General features: G+C 41.5%; 1 protein-coding gene across 3 annotated transcripts in view; it reads right to left on the bottom strand.

Annotated features, from left to right (window-relative positions):
- Positions 1–16075, bottom strand: part of lrch4 (leucine-rich repeats and calponin homology (CH) domain containing 4) — a 30052-nt gene extending 13977 nt beyond the window's left edge. For 2 of the 3 annotated variants that reach the window (XM_005464171.4, XM_013266607.3), the window contains exons 1-2: positions 15687–16075; positions 339–483 (exon numbers count right to left, since the gene is read on the bottom strand). In XM_005464171.4, the coding sequence (XP_005464228.1) occupies positions 339–483; positions 15687–15858 (317 nt within the window). In that variant the 5' untranslated portion in view covers positions 15859–16075. The remainder of the gene's footprint in view (positions 1–338; positions 484–15686) is intronic. The other variant, XM_005464172.4, reaches the window with a different exon arrangement.
- Positions 16076–17960: the final 1885 nt, after the last annotated feature.

Below are 17960 nucleotides of genomic sequence, written 5' to 3'. Positions count from 1 at the left end.
AAACTGACTACTCAGTAAATTGATATTTAAAAGGTTTCATTTTATATGAACAAAAACAACATTTTTATTGGCCTGAACATGGCCCAACAGTCCACCTGAAATAGTTCTGAGCCTTGCAGGACCAAAGCTAGTGTTTCTCATTGTTTTTGAAGTAGGATTAGCCTCAATCTGACGTTACAACAGAAGCGTGTTAACTCTGCTCTTCCAAGGCTCTAAGAACTGTTTGAGGTCTACATTTCTACAACATGACTTACTACAACAGAATACAATGCTACTGGACTGCTAAACAATGCAGTGCAGTAAGCAGAGTCATGTGTTGCAGTGTGTAGGAGAGTTACCTGAGGTTGAGGTAGGTGAGAGCCTGCAGGTTGCTGAGGCTGGAGGACAGGGACCGCATCCCATTGTGGTACAGGCTCAGTGTCTCCAGGGAGATGAACTGACACAGCTCCTCTGGCAGCTCACACAGGCGGTTCTTTGACAGATCTGGAACACAGCAAACGGCCCAAACTTCAATAGTTGTAGATACATTGATACAAATCTCAAAACAGACCAAGTGGCACAATCTGTTTTTCTTTATGTTTTTATGAATGAGATCTTTGTTTTATGCCACATACAGCAGCTTCCACCTGACACCATCCACATTCACTTGTGAAAGCTGCAGCATAAAGTTAACCACCACCACCTCCTGCTCTTCACACTACTGTATGTACGACACTGTCAGTCACCATGAAGACGGGATGGCACAGCAGTCACGTCCCAGCTCAAATTAGACATTTAAATGAACAAATGCAGTCACAGGATCAACTTCAAACATTTTTTGGTTTTAATTACTTTACAAATTGTTTTTATTTTTTTATATTTTGTATGTGTTGGTAAACTTAAAGGTCAGAGGTCAAGTTTCCTGATAATCTCATGAATGCGATAACCCTGAAAGAAGTCACCTAGCATGTTGAAATTGATACCACGGGTGTATCCACTAAAAATCTCAAACACGGGTGAGTCAGGGGTGAGTCAGGGGTCAGAGGCTGACATGTTGATGCTTCAACAGGACATCTGTGCTGTGTCTATGTAATCACACACACATCTGAAACCCGACACTGTGACCCGGCATATCCTGATGTGCACCCCTCTGGCACTGATTTCAAAATCCTACATTGCATTGTTATCTGGAGTTATTGCACCTCTGACCCCTGACCTTGAGGTCGAGGTCACTGAGATTCATCAAACTCCAAGTTTTTTAAGAGATACACCAATGGGATCAGTGTAAAACTCCTACTTTGCTTCGTTCATGAGTTATTGCATTCATAACCTTGGGTATCCAGTCGCCCACCTTCCTGCCTGGCACAATGACGACGATATCCCATCAGCCTTTCATGGCCGAGGGGTAAAAATGTAACTAAACATTGGGTCAGTGCAGGTCCCAACTATTGTCAGTGGGCTGTTCGATAGCATGAGACCCTCCTGGGCATTTATGGCTAATTTTTAGATGCAATTTTCTTCATTTATGAGTGAGACGATAACAATCACCAATATAAGGACTCACAAATGTCAGCAAATTCCTAGAGGGAGGTTGCTGACATCATCTGAAAGGACATGAGGGAACATAAAAAGAAGTGGAGGGACAAATATGTCTGACCTCAAGAAAGAGTAGAGACTAAGGAGGGAAAAGGTCACCGCATGTAATGTTTTTCTATCATGGGCAGAAACACATTAAATAAATAAATAAATAAATAAATAAATAATTAACTGGGACAGAAGCACATGATACAGTAATGAACACAAACCACACAAGCAGGTTGTAGGTCTACAAATGTTCCCTGCTGAAGCCTAAATCAAAGAGCTCTCCTACTAACACCGACTGAGGGAACAGCACGTGTCCAGTACAGCTTCAGACACATGGCTGCAGATGACCCACGGCTGGTGAGAACAGGACACCGTCACTGTGTGGGTGTGGAGTTTTTGTCAAATCTCTTTCAGTGTTGGATTTATACATTAAAATGTTAACAATTAGATTAAAAGACTAGTAAGCCTGGTACAGGTAGTGACAACACTGATGATTAGTCGACTAGCCGCGCACATCCCCAGTTATTCCCTAACCTTACCCAAGAAAACGTCACCAGCCCAAACTCTGCTACCCTTTCTGTCCAAACGACTGCTGACTTTGTTAGCAGAGTCAGACTGATTTAACAGAGTCATATGAAAAGCTGCAGAATGGGAAAAGAGAAACGGTCCTGCCGTGTTTCAGCCTGGCATTAAGCAGAAACGCTCCACAGTGAGGAGCAGGAGGAGGCCCAGCACGTCACCATGATAAGAACTGAAACCTTTTGTCAAAGCTGACTCAGACCAGCTCTCTTCAAACACTGCTGTTTTCTGTCCTCTCTGGGGAATCAGCTCACATTCAGCTGAGCTGAAATGTGATTGAACTTCCTGGTCAGGACACACGGTGCAGCTTCTTACTTCCCTCAGTGTCAACGGTAGAGGTGAAGAGAACAACTCCACAATACTCTATAAAATCTAATATATGGTTAAAAAAAACGTGAATGTTGTTTTTATTTCTATTTATTTTATTCTCTATTTCTTCAAATATATTTAGTCCTCGCTCCCACTCTGGGACTCAAAGCAGTTCAGCTGCACACGACGCAAAAGACAAAATATTAAGAACTGAAAAAAGTAAAACGTGTGTTGAAGAAGCAGAACAGAAACTCAAATATATGACAATGTCAAAAGTGAAAACTTTGTCCACATAGTGTGTAGGGCTGCAATAATCTATCGATTATTCTATCAGTTAATAAGAAATGCTGTTGTCTTATTAATGAGCAAAAATAATATTCAAAAGAAAAAAGACTCACTGCAATGTTTTAGTGTTTAACTACAACATTTGTATTTACGTGCCGCATTAAAATGTAATTATTTAAAGAAAATATTTTCTTGAAAAAAATCTATAAATAATTTCAAGTACAGTCAAAGGTCAAATACAGAGTGAATAAGACAAATATGCAACTTACACTAAGGCTTAAAAACGCACTCTGTGTTGTTTCTGACATTAAATGAGTCAACGAGACGTTATGAAGGTGTAGATGTTAATATCCACCCAACACCCTCACTGGCTCACAGTTTTACTGACACATGTACTTTTTTATTGGCTTGTGAAAAAGTTTACAATTTCATATTTTTAGATATTAAGACAATTTAATTAAGACAATATTTTATATTATTTCACTTTAAAAATGTTATGAAAGCCTTGAAATAAACGTGGTCTAGTACACCCCGGGCCCCCCTTTAGACTCACCCCTGTTTGCTTCCATATAAACTATGACGGCTGCTGTCAGCCTTCAGTGAGCTCTATCATTTAAAGATCATCCCCCTGTGGAGGCTTACAGCAGACTTGTCTCTGTGAAACAAACAGCAGTGGATGGAGGAGCTAAAAAATTTGCTTTAATCACAGTTTGTTGGCCCGCTGCTCTGATGGACGACTGCTGCTAGCTTTGTTAGGTTTGAATGATGATTACAGCAATACTGCTGCTGTTCTGGACGCTACAGACACATTTTCTTTTACCTGATTCACTCTACTTGTCATTGTTCGATTACTTAGGTATAAAAACACTTTGTTAATATAAATAGATCATGTTTATGGTTATTAAAAGATTGCTTCTTGTTGGAATTCAGATCAGCTAGATCTATATGTGTTTACTCAATGAGAAGTAATTACTTCCAAACAACGACTCTTTCATTGCACATGCTGCTGCACACTCTGGAAAAAGCTCAAATCTAAACAAGCAGGAACAAATGTTGGATCGCTGTTAAGCTAACACATCATCACAGCTACTTTCTGCATCTTTAATATCAAGGGTAAGTAATGCATGTGTGCAAATATAGACCTGAATACATTCATTTCTGTAGGAGTGAGGAGTAACCCTCTACCTTCATATCACAGGTCGTTCAGTGTTACCCTGTCTCGCAGGATTATTGGCCACACTGGACACCTGCTGACCTGGATCGACTCCTGTTAAATTACCACAGTGGGTGTGGAGATGTTTCAACAGGCTTAAGAACAGGGTCAGCAATTATTAGCTCGGAGAAACTGGATCAAAAATATAAACAAGGACAAGCACATAACATGAAAAAACAGTCTGCAGGTTATAGCAAGCTCTCACTTGCCCTGTGCCACCGTCACACTCTGTGGGTATTTTCCAGTGAAAGCCACAGCTGCACTGCTCATCACTGCTGACTGGGCCAGGCCTCACCAGTTTGAGCCCTGGTCCATATGCAGACACTCTGACAGTGAGCAGAGAGCCGTCAACAGCTGCTGTGGATCAATGATTGTGCTGTGGCCAGAGGGCACAGTAAAACACAGGGTAATGAACCCTGTTAGCAGTAAGACAGCAGCTCTCTGAAGCTCCACGTCTGCTATATGGGACCTAAATATATATAAACACTGTCAGATTAACCATAACGTCTCACTGTGAATGCCATTAACCAAAGACATCATGGTCAAGCTAACTGGAACGTGACACATCACAGCATTTGTGCATCCTTCAGGTTCATTGATGCTTCTTGTTCTCAACTGTATCAGCAATGGATGGAGTTTGTTTACTGCCACAAATGATATAGCAGACAGCGAGCTGGCATATCAACACGTCCATCACATACAGCAGGTACACGTCACCTATTTCCCCAGTTAATATATTTCTAAAGGTGCTCCTGACGCAAAGAAATCTAACCATAGATGTCCATAAATTATGTGTAATAATAAGAAATGACAAAGGGGAAAAATATTGAACACACGAAGAAAGAGACCAGCTGAAATCTACAAGTAACTAGAAACCAGTCCTCCCACTTAGTACAGATGAATATCAGCTGGTTGAGTCCCAACTGATGGGCCATAAAAAGGTGTGTCATTACTGAGGTGCCCCACAAGAAACATCTGATCAGGGTTAAACCAATGAGCTCTCTCTCTCTCACAAACCTGTTGTTGGAAAACATACTGACGGCATTAGTTACCGGCTCCAAAAGACAAAGACGGCGAGCAGGCGCTCGCCATGAGATGTCAGACACATGAGTGAGAAGAATGATCAGAGCAGCTCTCCAAGATCCAAGAGGGCCATGGCCTGTACCCACCCTCACCACCCAACTCCAGTGCTAAAGAAAACAGCATGTTCCTGTCTGCGTGTTTAAAGTTTGGTGACAAACATTCAGACAAGCCTGTGAATAACTGGGAGCATACAGTCTGGTCAGAGAGACGGTGAAACACGTGTGGAGGAAGGACCATCACGCTCTGGGCACGCTTCATATAACTGGAGGATGAATGGAAGATATACGGAGACCTGCTGCCTTCTAGCAGGATGATGAAGATGAAATGAAGACAATGATCCCAAACACACACGGCCAAGGAGACTCTTAATTGGTTAAGAAAATAAAGCTGGCGCAGCCAATCGCCTGACTCTAATCGAACATCTGTGGAAAGAGCTAAAGGTCAGAGTTCAAAGTGGGGGCTCATGGAGCAGGTCATCAGGACCTGTTTATGTGGAAGAACGGGCCAAAGTCATGTGACTAGTTTCTCCATACAGGACGTGTCCTCATCAATAGGCTTCTGTACAAAGTATTAAATACATTATTGTTCAACACTTTGTCATTTTCATTATTACACACAAGTTAACATCTGTAGTTTCATTTCTTTGCATGTGTGGATCATGTGGCTTATTACTGACATTTGGTCACAGCAGCACCTACCCTCTGCACCTGACTGGTCAGAATACAGATATTCATTTTTAATAATAAATATCTGTTATTATGCTGCCTTACCTTCAGTTGGAGCTGCGCAAGTTTTCCAAAGTTTAAAAGTAGGGAAGGTGTATTTACTGGAACAATGAAAGCAGATCATGAGGCTTAAAGAAGGGCTGAAGGTTTTAAACCGATCAGTAGAAAGAGGAGGATTTTCCTGTCAGAGCAAAGCTCTGCATCTAATTACAGGCTCTGCAGGAAGCTTTATCCTGGACACTTACGTCACCTCTCACACATTGATCAGACAGAACTCTGATAGGCAGAGGGCTTCCAAACACCTGCAGCATGATAACACAGGACACGAGCTCGAGACATCAAACAGGTTTAAACTCATTGTTTAAAAAAGAAAAAAGCCAAATGAAGTCATCGGCCCTCTTATGTTCCACCCTGTATTGCATAACAGCGGACCTCACTGAGGAGCTGCGCAGCACAAGTTTGATTCAGTTTAAACACTGAAACATTACAGCCTCCAAAGTTTCACTGTTTTTCCAGGTAAGATGGACAGATGGACATAACCTGGACTGATCTTCATCTGCACATAACTCATCTACTTTTCATGAGAAAGTAACCACTACTACAAAATACAGCAGTGTCTCCCACGAGTACTTGGACGAGTACTTGGACGAGTACTTGGACGAGTACTTGGACGAGCCACGACGTGTATTATTTAGACTCAGTTTAAACACCTTTTTTTCCTCCCATTGTTTCTGGCCCCTTATTTCACCTTCAGTTTGCTGCTTTGTCAGCAGCTGATTGGAAAAAAGGAGCTCATTTTTGTTTTTGTTAGAAATATCATTACTGTAAATTATGTCAATGTAAATATCATTATATAACCCTTTGGCTATGCTGTCCATTTATTACCAGCTGTAGTCGTTTCTATGATGTGAATGATGCTCTGCATGAAACTGACCAGGTAACATTTACACTGTATCTACCAAATATCACAGTGACGTTTCATTGTTGTTCACTTTAACTGGGTTTAACTGGTGGCTGATATCATATGAACACATGCACATTTGACCAACAACCTAGCATGCTACCACACTTTACACGGTCATAATATCCACTACTAGAATTCCACAGTGGTTGTGGGAGTTTGGATAGAACTTTAAAACTTGATACATAAAATTATATTTACTTATATGTCTGTGTAGATTCTCAAGAAACATATATGCAGTGCTTTAACTAAAACCTAATTTCTTCATATTTTCCCTTCAAGAAGCGAGACTTTCCCATATTTGTAAAGTGATCTGGAGCAGTAGTTTTCCAGGTCTTTCAAAGTTTTCTTTGAACTCTTGACTGCTTTTTCACTCGTTTTTAGACCAATCATTGTAGCCGACAACTTTCAGAGGAATGGGTTTTTGTGTTTTATATTTGTTAGGCCACTTTACATCAAAAATGCTCCTAACACAAGGCATGAACCAGTATTGTGTCTACCCAAACACACTTCATGAACACATTTTAATTATATCTTTCGGAGCTTTGTTATTAGCAGCCTGACATAAAAACAAAATAATATTTCTTTAGTTTAATTTATGAAACAGACACAAAACATTACAGTCTGACATCACAAAAATTGTATTTCTGCACCAATGAGGTGATTCCCACAGAGCTATTAGCCAAAATGTTGGCACCTTTAGCATGGTGTGCTATGTATCCTTAAAACAATTAGAGGAAACTGGATAACTCACAGACGTGACACGGCTAAAAATGACAATTAAAATGAAATCTATCTACAACAGATGTCTTTGAAAACTGGAAACATCGAGCAAAGATTCGATACAGGACGTTGATCCTTTACTGTCTGCAGACGCTTCGTCACAAACTCTCACTGGAAGATGTGTTGTCAAGAAGCCATCTCTAAGGAAGGGGAATGACATAAACACTGAGGTGGATCCAATTACACAAACACTGCACTGAACGATCAGCAACAACATGGCTCAGAGTGATGAATCCAGATATGAGGCTGGCATTGCATGTGTGTGTGTGTGTGTCTGTGTGTGTGTGTGTGTGTGGGGGGGGGGGTGATGTTTAGCAGATCTTGACTGTCCCATATCACGTTTCCTGCCTGTCCATATGGAAAAGAAATAGTAAAAACTTATAAAAGACTTTGCATAAGATGTGGCCTACTTCATATAGTGAGTAATATAAGGCTTACATGATTTACTCATGAAAGTGGCCACTTTCTCATTACCTTCATATAATATTTTAGTAAGTATCCAAAACATAAAAGTTTCATTTATATAATTTTTCAAGGGATCTTATACCTGTTTTCACTCTTGTATGCTTTTCATACAAGTTTCACACAAGACAGACACAAACTTTATAAGATTTACATATATCTTTTCCATATGGGTGTGCTGAGGTGTGTTCACGTTAACAACATGAGACTGAGTTAGGCAGGCACCACTGCCAGGAGAGCATCGACAGAAGAACTGAGAAGACACAAAGAAATGAGTCATAAGGAGACGACTGTAGGCAAACGTGTACGGCACTTTTTGTAATAACATGCAACAATTTAGCAACAAGTACTCGACATATGAGACAACCTACATTTGTATTGACTGTTCGTCTGTGTCAGAACTTGTAATACTGACTGACAGTTATAGACTAAAGTTACTTCACATGAGTTCGACCAACCACGCCTCTTGGAAATGACCTCGTTCGACTAATTTACAGCATTAAATATGCACTGAACACATGCATTCCTGCTGCTGTGAGCGACTACAGCGACATCAGACTTTATTATACGTTCGATTTAGCGCCATGTAGCAACCAGCTACCTCTTCCCCTCACCCTGGCTCTTTTTCATAAGACAGCATCAGACCGCAACGTCTGTTCTGATGCTGTTTGTTTCGCAATGTTGCCAGTGACAACACAACTCTGTGTCTGCTGTAAGACAGGATGTGGCTGTGTGGATTCCTGTTACAGTGTTAGTGATAGCAAGCCGATGAGCAGCACTACAGACAGAAGCTAAAGGCATTTGGTACAGTGTGTGTGAGAGCAGACAGAACCTGCACTATTTCATTAGGTGGGAATCTAAATGTTTCTGTAAGTGATGGAGACGTGCAGCAAGTTACCATTGAAATCATAGCGAGACGTTTGGATATGAGCCGATCTGAACCAGCAGCGTGTTTCCTACCAGCAGTATAACCAGCAGCTCTGTCTGACTCATGTGAAGCAGACAGGTAAACCATTACCTGGTTGGCTTAAACAAAACAGCAGAATGTTGGTTCATTATTTGAAGCCTGTATTATTTTATTTATTATCTTTTATCCTGTCACACCTCCTCCTGTCTTCTTTCTGTTAAAGCTGTACAGACTGCAGGTTTTGCTTTAGCTCCATATGCAAAGCTCAGTGTGTCCATGCAAAAGGCAGAACATGCTGCTCAGCACACTGACAAACAAATAATAAGACTTAGATAAAGGCAAACAATATTTTAGCAGCACAACTATTGTTGTGTGCAGCACATGCATGATGTCCATGAAAAAAAATCTAAAATAATAAATGTTCCACGGTGGTTGGAGGTAAAAACATATAAATAACATTGTTTAAAGACTTCTTTTTAGTTTTAGTTTGTTTTCCACTGAGTTATCAGCTAACATTAACTATTGTAAGTCTACTACCTGCTACCAACCAACCAACCCAACCCGGTGACATTACGGTTTGTACCAAACATGTTCTCGAAACACTGAGCACTTATTTCTTAAATGCAGTCACACAGTTTGAGCACAGGGCTCCATAACTGACCTAAACTACAGTTTGTATAAATCTAAACTACTTTCCTTTCATTTAAACTAGCTGAACCTACCTCTTGATGAAAGACACTAACAACCTACAGCCACATTACTAACAAGCACCTATTTCATCTATCAAATTGTAAAAACTTATAATATGGGTACATGTGCACATACAGTATTTCCTTCATCCCCTCGAGGCCCCGTCTTCTACCCACTTCCACAGTGAATCTGCTGTTACATAAGAGAGGCACGGCCTCAACTTTCATTATAGAGGAGGCGGTCCTCTCCACACAATTAGATTATTTACACACCAATAGTGGTAGATTGTGTTTCAGGGACAAACACAGGACTATGCTGTGACCTGGGTTTATGGATCATGTGGTTTTAAGGTCATGTGTGTTGTCATGGCCCCGTAGGACAGAACGTGTTAGCTTTTTCTCCTATACTGGACTATTTGGGAATTTGACAAACATTAAATTAGTTTCAAAAATGAAGACGGTGGCTTAATTCATATTTTTTTAATGAAACAGGTTAACAATAAACTTTTCACTGTAAAAATGGTAAAGTGTTGTTATTTACTTCCAGTTTGTAGCGGTTAGCAGGCTACGACTTCCTGAATAATAAAGTAACCTGGAACGCCGGACCTGCTGGAATTTAATGCATTTAAAACAATGTGGTTAAACAACAACAAACAGCTTTAACAAGGAAAGAAAAACATATCAGCAGGAGGAAACTCTGCTCTCACATACAGCGCAACTTATGCAGGTTCCAAATAGTACATTCAATTCAGTTCAGCTCTATTTAAACTAGCACCAAATCACAACAACAGTCGCCTCAAGTCACTTATTATTGTAAGATAAAGACCCTACAATAATACAGAAAACTCCAATAATCAGGCAACCCCGTATGAGCAAGCACTTTGGAGTCAGTGGGAAGGAAGAATTCCCTTTTAACAGGAAGAAACCTCTGGAAGGACCAAGCTCAGGGAGGGGCGGGGCTTAGAAAGACAGGACAAACCATAAACTAATGTCAGTCTGTTAGCCACAACCAGCCAACCAACCAGTGAAGTCCCACTCTGTACCGGGACATGTTCTTAAAACTAAGCTGTCCAATTTACTAAGTCTTTACAAACAAATCAAAATAACAGTAACTTGTCTCACAACATCCTACGCACTGAAGAACAAGAGCTATGGGAACACTGGAGTTCTGACTACACACAGACACACAGACACACACAGACACACACACAGGCCACAGACCCAAACTAGTTATCGACCTTAAGGCTGAAGACAGACTCTGGATCAGAGAGAAAAAACAGCAGCAACCTTTAAAGCAAAGAGATGTTTGTTACTAAAAGCACCATCATGAAAAGATGTCATACTGAAAACTGCTTTACTCTGAACTAAAATGAAAGACTCGGATTAACAGAGCCATACATGAAGACCACCAGGCTGCCCTGTGCACCAAAAAAAGAAAACCCTTCTCCTCATAATGAGATTCCCCATCTAGTCTTATCAGTTCATGACGCTCCTTCAGTATTCCCATGGATATGTTTGAGGAAACTGGTGGTTGGTTCGTTGACTCATCCGTCTCTGTGATGTTTTTAGTCTTTTACACTGACATGACAGCTGGATGGAAACATGCTGCCTGGCTAACAGAATCTGCGCAGTAATCAGAAAGGGAAAGCAGGGAGGCTCACAGAAGAAAAAGCAGAACTAAAGACTGAGTGAACATGCCGCCCACATCCGCAGAGTAAAGGAAATAAGACCTCTCTCTCACAGAGCAGACGCCAGCTACTGACGAACAACCATACAGCCATACAGAAGCCATACAGAAGCCATACAGCGGGTAAAATAAGTATTGAACACATCATTTTCTTAGTACATATATTTGTAGTCCCATGCATTGCTCAGGTGTGATTTTGGCCCAGATCTCATTATTACAAATAACTTATTTATGGACCTCTGTGAATGATTTCTTTAGCATCTGTGGGCTGAATGGGTCGTTACAAACATCTGCTGAGAACTTCATCTCAATAGCATCTTTAGAAATATATTTAATTTGTTCAATACTTCTTTTACCCACTGTGTGTTAACATGTGTTCACCATGTCCCACATTACAGGATAGTTTTGTAGTTTCTAGCAACACTTCCCAAACATGCTTCCTTGGATCCCCTGTGGAGGCACCGTGGGCAGACACACACTGCACTGTGGGCCCCTGCAGGGGTTGGTGCTAGCATACCTACATTATGCCCACACACAACTGCTCAAGTGTGGACAAGAACCCCCGAGGGACTTATGTCTCTACCCAGACTCAACAAGATATACTATGGAGCCACTTACAGAAAAAACAGAGAATCAAATATGGCCTAATATCATTCACTTCTTTAGTTGGTCAGCAGCACATCAATAAGGTCTCCGTCACCCTTTCTCTGCCCCTCGCCGACAGTGTGATGGCTGGAGATTAATAATAACTAATAATTGAATGTAGTGGTTTAAAAATATACAGTGAGTAAAAAAGGTGAGTAAACTAGAAACACCCAGTGCATCATGGGAATCCCCCGGCAGCCTACGTCTATCGCAGCATAACTAAGGGAGGATTCAGGGTCACCTGGTCCAGCCCTAACTATATGCTTTAGCAAAAAGGAAAGTTTGAAGCCTAATCTTGAAAGTAGAGATAGTGTCTGTCTCCTGAATCCAAACTGGAAGCTGGTTCCACAGAAGAGGGGCCTGAAAACTGAAGGCTCTGCCTCCCATTCTACTTTTAAATACTCTAGGAACAACAAGTAGGCCTGCAGTGTGAGAGCGAAGTGCTCTAATAGGGTGATATGGTACTACAAGGTCATTAAGATAAGATGGGGCCTGATTATTTAAGACCTTGTATGTGAGGAGCAGGATTTTGAATTCTGGATTTAACAGGAAGCCAATGAAGGGAAGCCAAAACAGGAGAAATATGCTCTCTCTTTCTAGTCCCTGTCAGGACTCTTGCTGTTCACATTATACATGTAAGCATGTATAATGTAAACAGAATTGGTCCTAGCACTGAACCCTGTGGAACTCCATAATTAACCTCAGTGTGTGAAGAGGACTCTCCATTTACATGTACAAATTGGAGTCTATTAGATAGATATGATACAAACCACTGCAGCTCAGTACCTGTAATACCTACAGCATGTTCTAATCGCTCTAATAGGATATTATGGTCAACAGTATCAAACGCTGCACTGAGGTCTAGCAGGACAAGCACAGAGATGAGTCCACTGTCAGAGGCCATAAGAAGATCATTTGTAACCTTCACTAAAGCTGCTGGTGGTTATGAACGGTGTCAGCCAATACAACGGGTGGTGGTGTGGACATGGGGCAGCCAGTCATCACAGAATGCACAAGATCAGAAGCTGTCAATAACCAGACAGGACAGGAGAGAGGAGGATTCATTAGAATAAATAACAGTATGGGACAGAGGTTTGCCAATACTCTATCGTATTGTTTTTGCCTTATACGCTTCAGTTCCAAATATGAAGACATGATGGGTGGCTCTAGCACATAACTGTCTCTATATGAAAAAAGTAAAACATATAAACAAATACACACACACACACACACACACACACACACACACACACACACACACACACCCCCTCCAAGTGAGCAGCTGGGTTCTCAGTGCCGGCTGTGCAAATCCCCTCGTGCTCTCAGCATAGCTGTACGACCAACAGGACCCCAGCAGCCTTTATTAGGAATTTGGAGACGTGGCAAACGACCCTACAGGACAACTTCAATTCGTCAAAGACATTCTTTTTAAAATGCTTATGAAAAAGTTACATATGTTTCTCAGGAGTCCATTTAATCTGCTTGATGCATTGAAGCCTACTTGGGGATTAGCCCACACCTAACCTCACTGCACCATAGCTCCAGAACAGCTTGGTGAATCAGCACTAACTGAGTACGTCCCTTACAATCACAGAATCAGTGGGTGCAGAGCTTTCTGCTGATATAACATCTGTGTCAGGAGGCACAACTACCAGGTACTTCTGTGAAACTCAAAGCATGTCATTAGGCAAGACACTCAAATACAACTAGATGCTACAAAAACATGTATGCACACAGTGTCTGCAACCTTCTACATCCAAGAGACTGACTCTGTGTCTACTGCTAAATGAACAACGACTGAGTCACCATGAGCCAGTGTGAATGACAGATGTCAGCAGCTGCCTTGTTAGAGGACAATGATGCTAAGGACAACTGAAACGCTGATTTCAAGATTCTGCCACATGCCTCAGAAATGTAATAAACTTTATATTAAAAATGCTTTATTAAGTAATTAACACATTTGTTAAAGGGCTGTGTGTCACTGCTTCTCCAATCAAGCCACAAAATGCATAATATATGAAAATCTCTACAGCACTGCATCTGAAAATGTAATTCTCTGCTACGACTTTAGTCTCCAAATGTTCAATCCATGCACTTACCTTATAATGTGAACATATGTAAACAGAATTGTCATCAACAGTCCCAGTGGCATTCAGTTTTATGATATTGTGATGGAAAGCCTGAAATAATTCCTAATCCTTTATTATCAAAAAGCACTGACTGAATGACACGCAATTAAAATGATGTGTCAAGTAGGCACTTAAGTGAGGCCTTGTGACATAAACACCCAATAAGAATCCAAGCATCACAGCCTCTTTCATATCGCAGTTACCACTGATGGATAAACTCAACCCACCCAGCTAAATGATAAAGATCAGGACAGCAATACTGTAATTAACAGATGTCCAGGTATATTTTGCAGCTTATTTTAGCTTTTATTTTTTAACCTCCCACCCTGTCACAGCACACGTCTGACCTCCCTGAGCCTGGTTCTGCCAGAGGTTTCTTCCTGTTAAAAGGGAGTTTTCCTTCCCACTGTTGCCAACATTCAGGATTAATCTGGTTGTTTGGGTTTATCTGTATTAGCCTTAAGTCTTTACCTAAAGTGCATAAAGTGCCGAGGTGACTGTTGTTGTGATTTGGGACTATATACACTGAACTGAATCGGCCCAAGAAAATGTTACAAAAGACTTTTACTGTTGGGGATTACTGGATCCCACCTCTTATTTTGAAAGATCAGATGCTGCTAACCAGCCAGCCCAGGTTCAAGTTTCTCTGCTGCAAGCTGATCAAGTCACTACTGCAGAGGATGTCGCTCAGATGCCTCTCCTTAAGGCCACGAGGGTCCATTTCACAACAAACAGAGTAATGGCTTTAAATGCTGTGTTTGAATCTTTCATCCAACACAGTTTCTTGAACAGGTTCACACTACTGTAAGAGCTGCTTTTTTAATGCTGTACACAGCTATCCCCCACAGTCATGAGTGGCCCACTCATGCCCGTAAAGCACAGACCCAGATGGTTACAATATGCAAAGCACAAAAAGCACCAGCAGCAGCAGCACTGTGATCAGACTAATTTCACCAGCTTGGATGAGGTAATCCTCTTTCAGCATCTCTAGGCTAATCCACACCTACTTCACTGTTTTTACTACTTTTACTGTTACCAACAGCACTCTGCTTTGAGCGATAATGATAACCAGCATGAATCACCGGTAAACACAAAGTCTGAACCCTGCGGAGGGTTTCACATGATAAGTTGAGGAAGAGGAACTCGCGAACTCGTCTGACGTTTTTTCCCTTTCTCGTTGGAAGTTAGCTTCCTGAGAATAGCAGCTTTCTTAAAAGCGACAACTATGACTGTGTTTAACTAGAAACGGAATTACAACCTCATATGTTTGAAGCTCTTAAGCAGAAACGTATTGGGGCGCTATGTTGGACGCTAACGGCGCCGCTCAGGCCGGTGGGAGACGGGCCAGCTGTACGAGGCTGAATCCCTGAATACTTGACGTTCATACGGTTAGTTAAGCAAATCTGCCGAAGCAAGAAGTCGCTATGAATCATATAAAACACGTCAGTTAAAACGTAGAGTGGCTAGTCACGTAGCGATGACAGGATCGGGAAAACTTGTTTCTTTGAAAACAGTGTTGTGCAACGCGGCGGGGAGGGGAAGGATGAGTGTTCGCCCTGAGCAGAAAGAAGCAGGTGGCGATACAACAAAAGGCGTCTCTCATAATTAAAGCTAGCATGACGCCAGGCTTTTTCAACTTACTTAGAAAAGTGAAAAACAAGCTAACCTGCGTGTGTTATGTCGGACAGGTCATAGTTCTTGGCGCTCCGAGGAAACTCCTTCAGTTTGCGGTTTGACAAGTTGAGAGCCCCGCTCGTGGCAGCCTCCTCGAGCGCTTTTTCCACGCTACGACTGGCCGCTACTGTGGCAGGCAGCTGGGCTCCATCCCCAGCAGCCATCAAACGTACAGGTCTACCTCCTCTTACACTTTGTTTGAAGCGTCCACTCCGCGTTCATACCCTGTAGGTCCGTGTAAAATCCAGAGTGGGCGTTCTTCGTGGACACTTTCAAAGCAGGGAATTATTTCTTTTTTTAACGCAGGCTTCGCTCAACAACGGAAGCTCTCGATTCCGTTACTGATCGAGGGGCTGTCAATCTTCCAGGAAGTCGCGCCAAGCTACAAAGTGTCGCAACTGTTTTACGGGAAGCCCGGATCTCTCCTTCAAAATAAAATACCAGAACTAAAATAAAATGTCAGTGTAGTAAACCGACGGTTATGAGTGCTGGTCTGTATGTGGCAGGCTTTTGGCAGAGCAAACAGAAAAATAATACTGCACCAATAAAAGAGCTCACAATACTGACAACTGTGCATATTTTAAGTAACTAACTAAACTCATTTTTAGCGATAGATGATATGGTTTGGACATTTTATCGTCAGCTGTGATAATTTTAGATTCAGATTTTGACTTCTAGGCTCCTCGTTACATGAAGAAGAATTGCAAAATGTTGGGAACTGTAACACTGGCACTATCATAACGGTTCAGTTTAGAATGAACTGGGTTTACAGCACATATCTATTTGCTTTACATGTCAAATGATGTATGGTCCATCACAAAGAAATATATAGAGAAATAAATGTTGATAGGTTACATGAAAAGTAGAATAGCCTTTTATTGTCATTGTACATGTACGGTGAAACTGTGGGTGCTCCGCTCTAACTGTGCATGGAATAAAATATAAACAGTTGTACAGCAAGAATTAATAACAGTCAAGAGGAGTACATACAAACAAGAGAACCATATACAAAACAGGAGGAGGGCGCACATTACAGGTTGCAAACTGATGAAGGCTAATCAGACCATGGCTCAGATTGGTAAGTGAGTAGGTAGGGGTGGGGTGTGGGAGGGATAGAGTTTGTTAACAGTCTGAATGGCCAGAGGGATGCAGTAGATGGCCAGCATCAGCTTCTGGTCCAGGTTATTCTTCCTCAGGACATGGAGGAAGTGTAGCTGCTGCTGAACAAGGCTTGGTTTGGGCCAGGAGTGCAGGAGGACGCCCTAATCTGTACTCATTACAGAATATTTAAGTGTCCTTCCTGAATGTGGCTTAAACTCTACTATAATCAGGACTGAGTTAAGTAAGGTTAAATTAGAACATGTGGGTTAAACCTCATAAGGATAAGTAATCATCAGTGTTGGGTAAGTTACTTTAAATTAGTAACTTAGTTACATTACTAGTTACTTCTCTAAAAAAGTAACTCAGTTACTTCAAGTTACTCGTTACTTTCAAAGTAACTAGTTACTAGGGAAAGTAACTTTGGTTTTACTCAGAATTCTCTTGTTAATGTGTTGCTTCCGTAACTGGATACCCAGCAAGAGTACCAGTCTTCTATCTTGCTTACTTGCCACAAGTGCACTGTGCCACCTACCAACAGAAAGGAAAAAAATAATGTGCACATTTCCACGAGAGAAATCCCACGCCTGGACCGTCTTTGACCGCCGCCATGATTCTAGCCTGCTTTTTACATCCAACACAAAAACTGCAGTCGTGGTGCTTTTGATTGTACTCAGAACTTGGAAATTCTGCCTTCTGAATAGGAAGATGTAGGTAACACCAGACTGCAGATGAGCTGCATCCAGGGCTGGACTGGGACAAAAAAATCGTCCCGGGCATTTTGACTAGAGACCGGCCCACCATTATAGGAAAAATCATAAAGCCTTTGAATGAAAATAAACACTGTTGTGACAGTGATGTACACTATTCTGATGGTATATATGTATCAATCTATCAGTTGTTTGTTGTAAGACTCAGATAATTATTTTTTTTAAAAGCGAGACATTTTAAATGAGAATAATAAAGAAAAGTATTTCTTTGTGCCCCCCTTTCCCTGTTAATGCCCTACCTGGCCCCCTGGCAACACTTTGCTAGACCCGCCCCTGCACAGTTACCAGCTGTCAGCTACGTAGAAAAGGATCCTGGTGTTATTTGTCTCTCAGAAACAGTTCATAACTTCCCTTCAACTCATTCATGTCACCTAAAAGGTAAACCTGTTTCTCCATCA

The sequence above is a fragment of the Oreochromis niloticus genome, linkage group LG3, assembly GCF_001858045.2.
Source record: "Oreochromis niloticus isolate F11D_XX linkage group LG3, O_niloticus_UMD_NMBU, whole genome shotgun sequence".
Taxonomy (NCBI): Eukaryota; Metazoa; Chordata; class Actinopteri; order Cichliformes; family Cichlidae; genus Oreochromis; species Oreochromis niloticus.
This window is presented reverse-complemented; position numbering and strand designations above follow the sequence as displayed.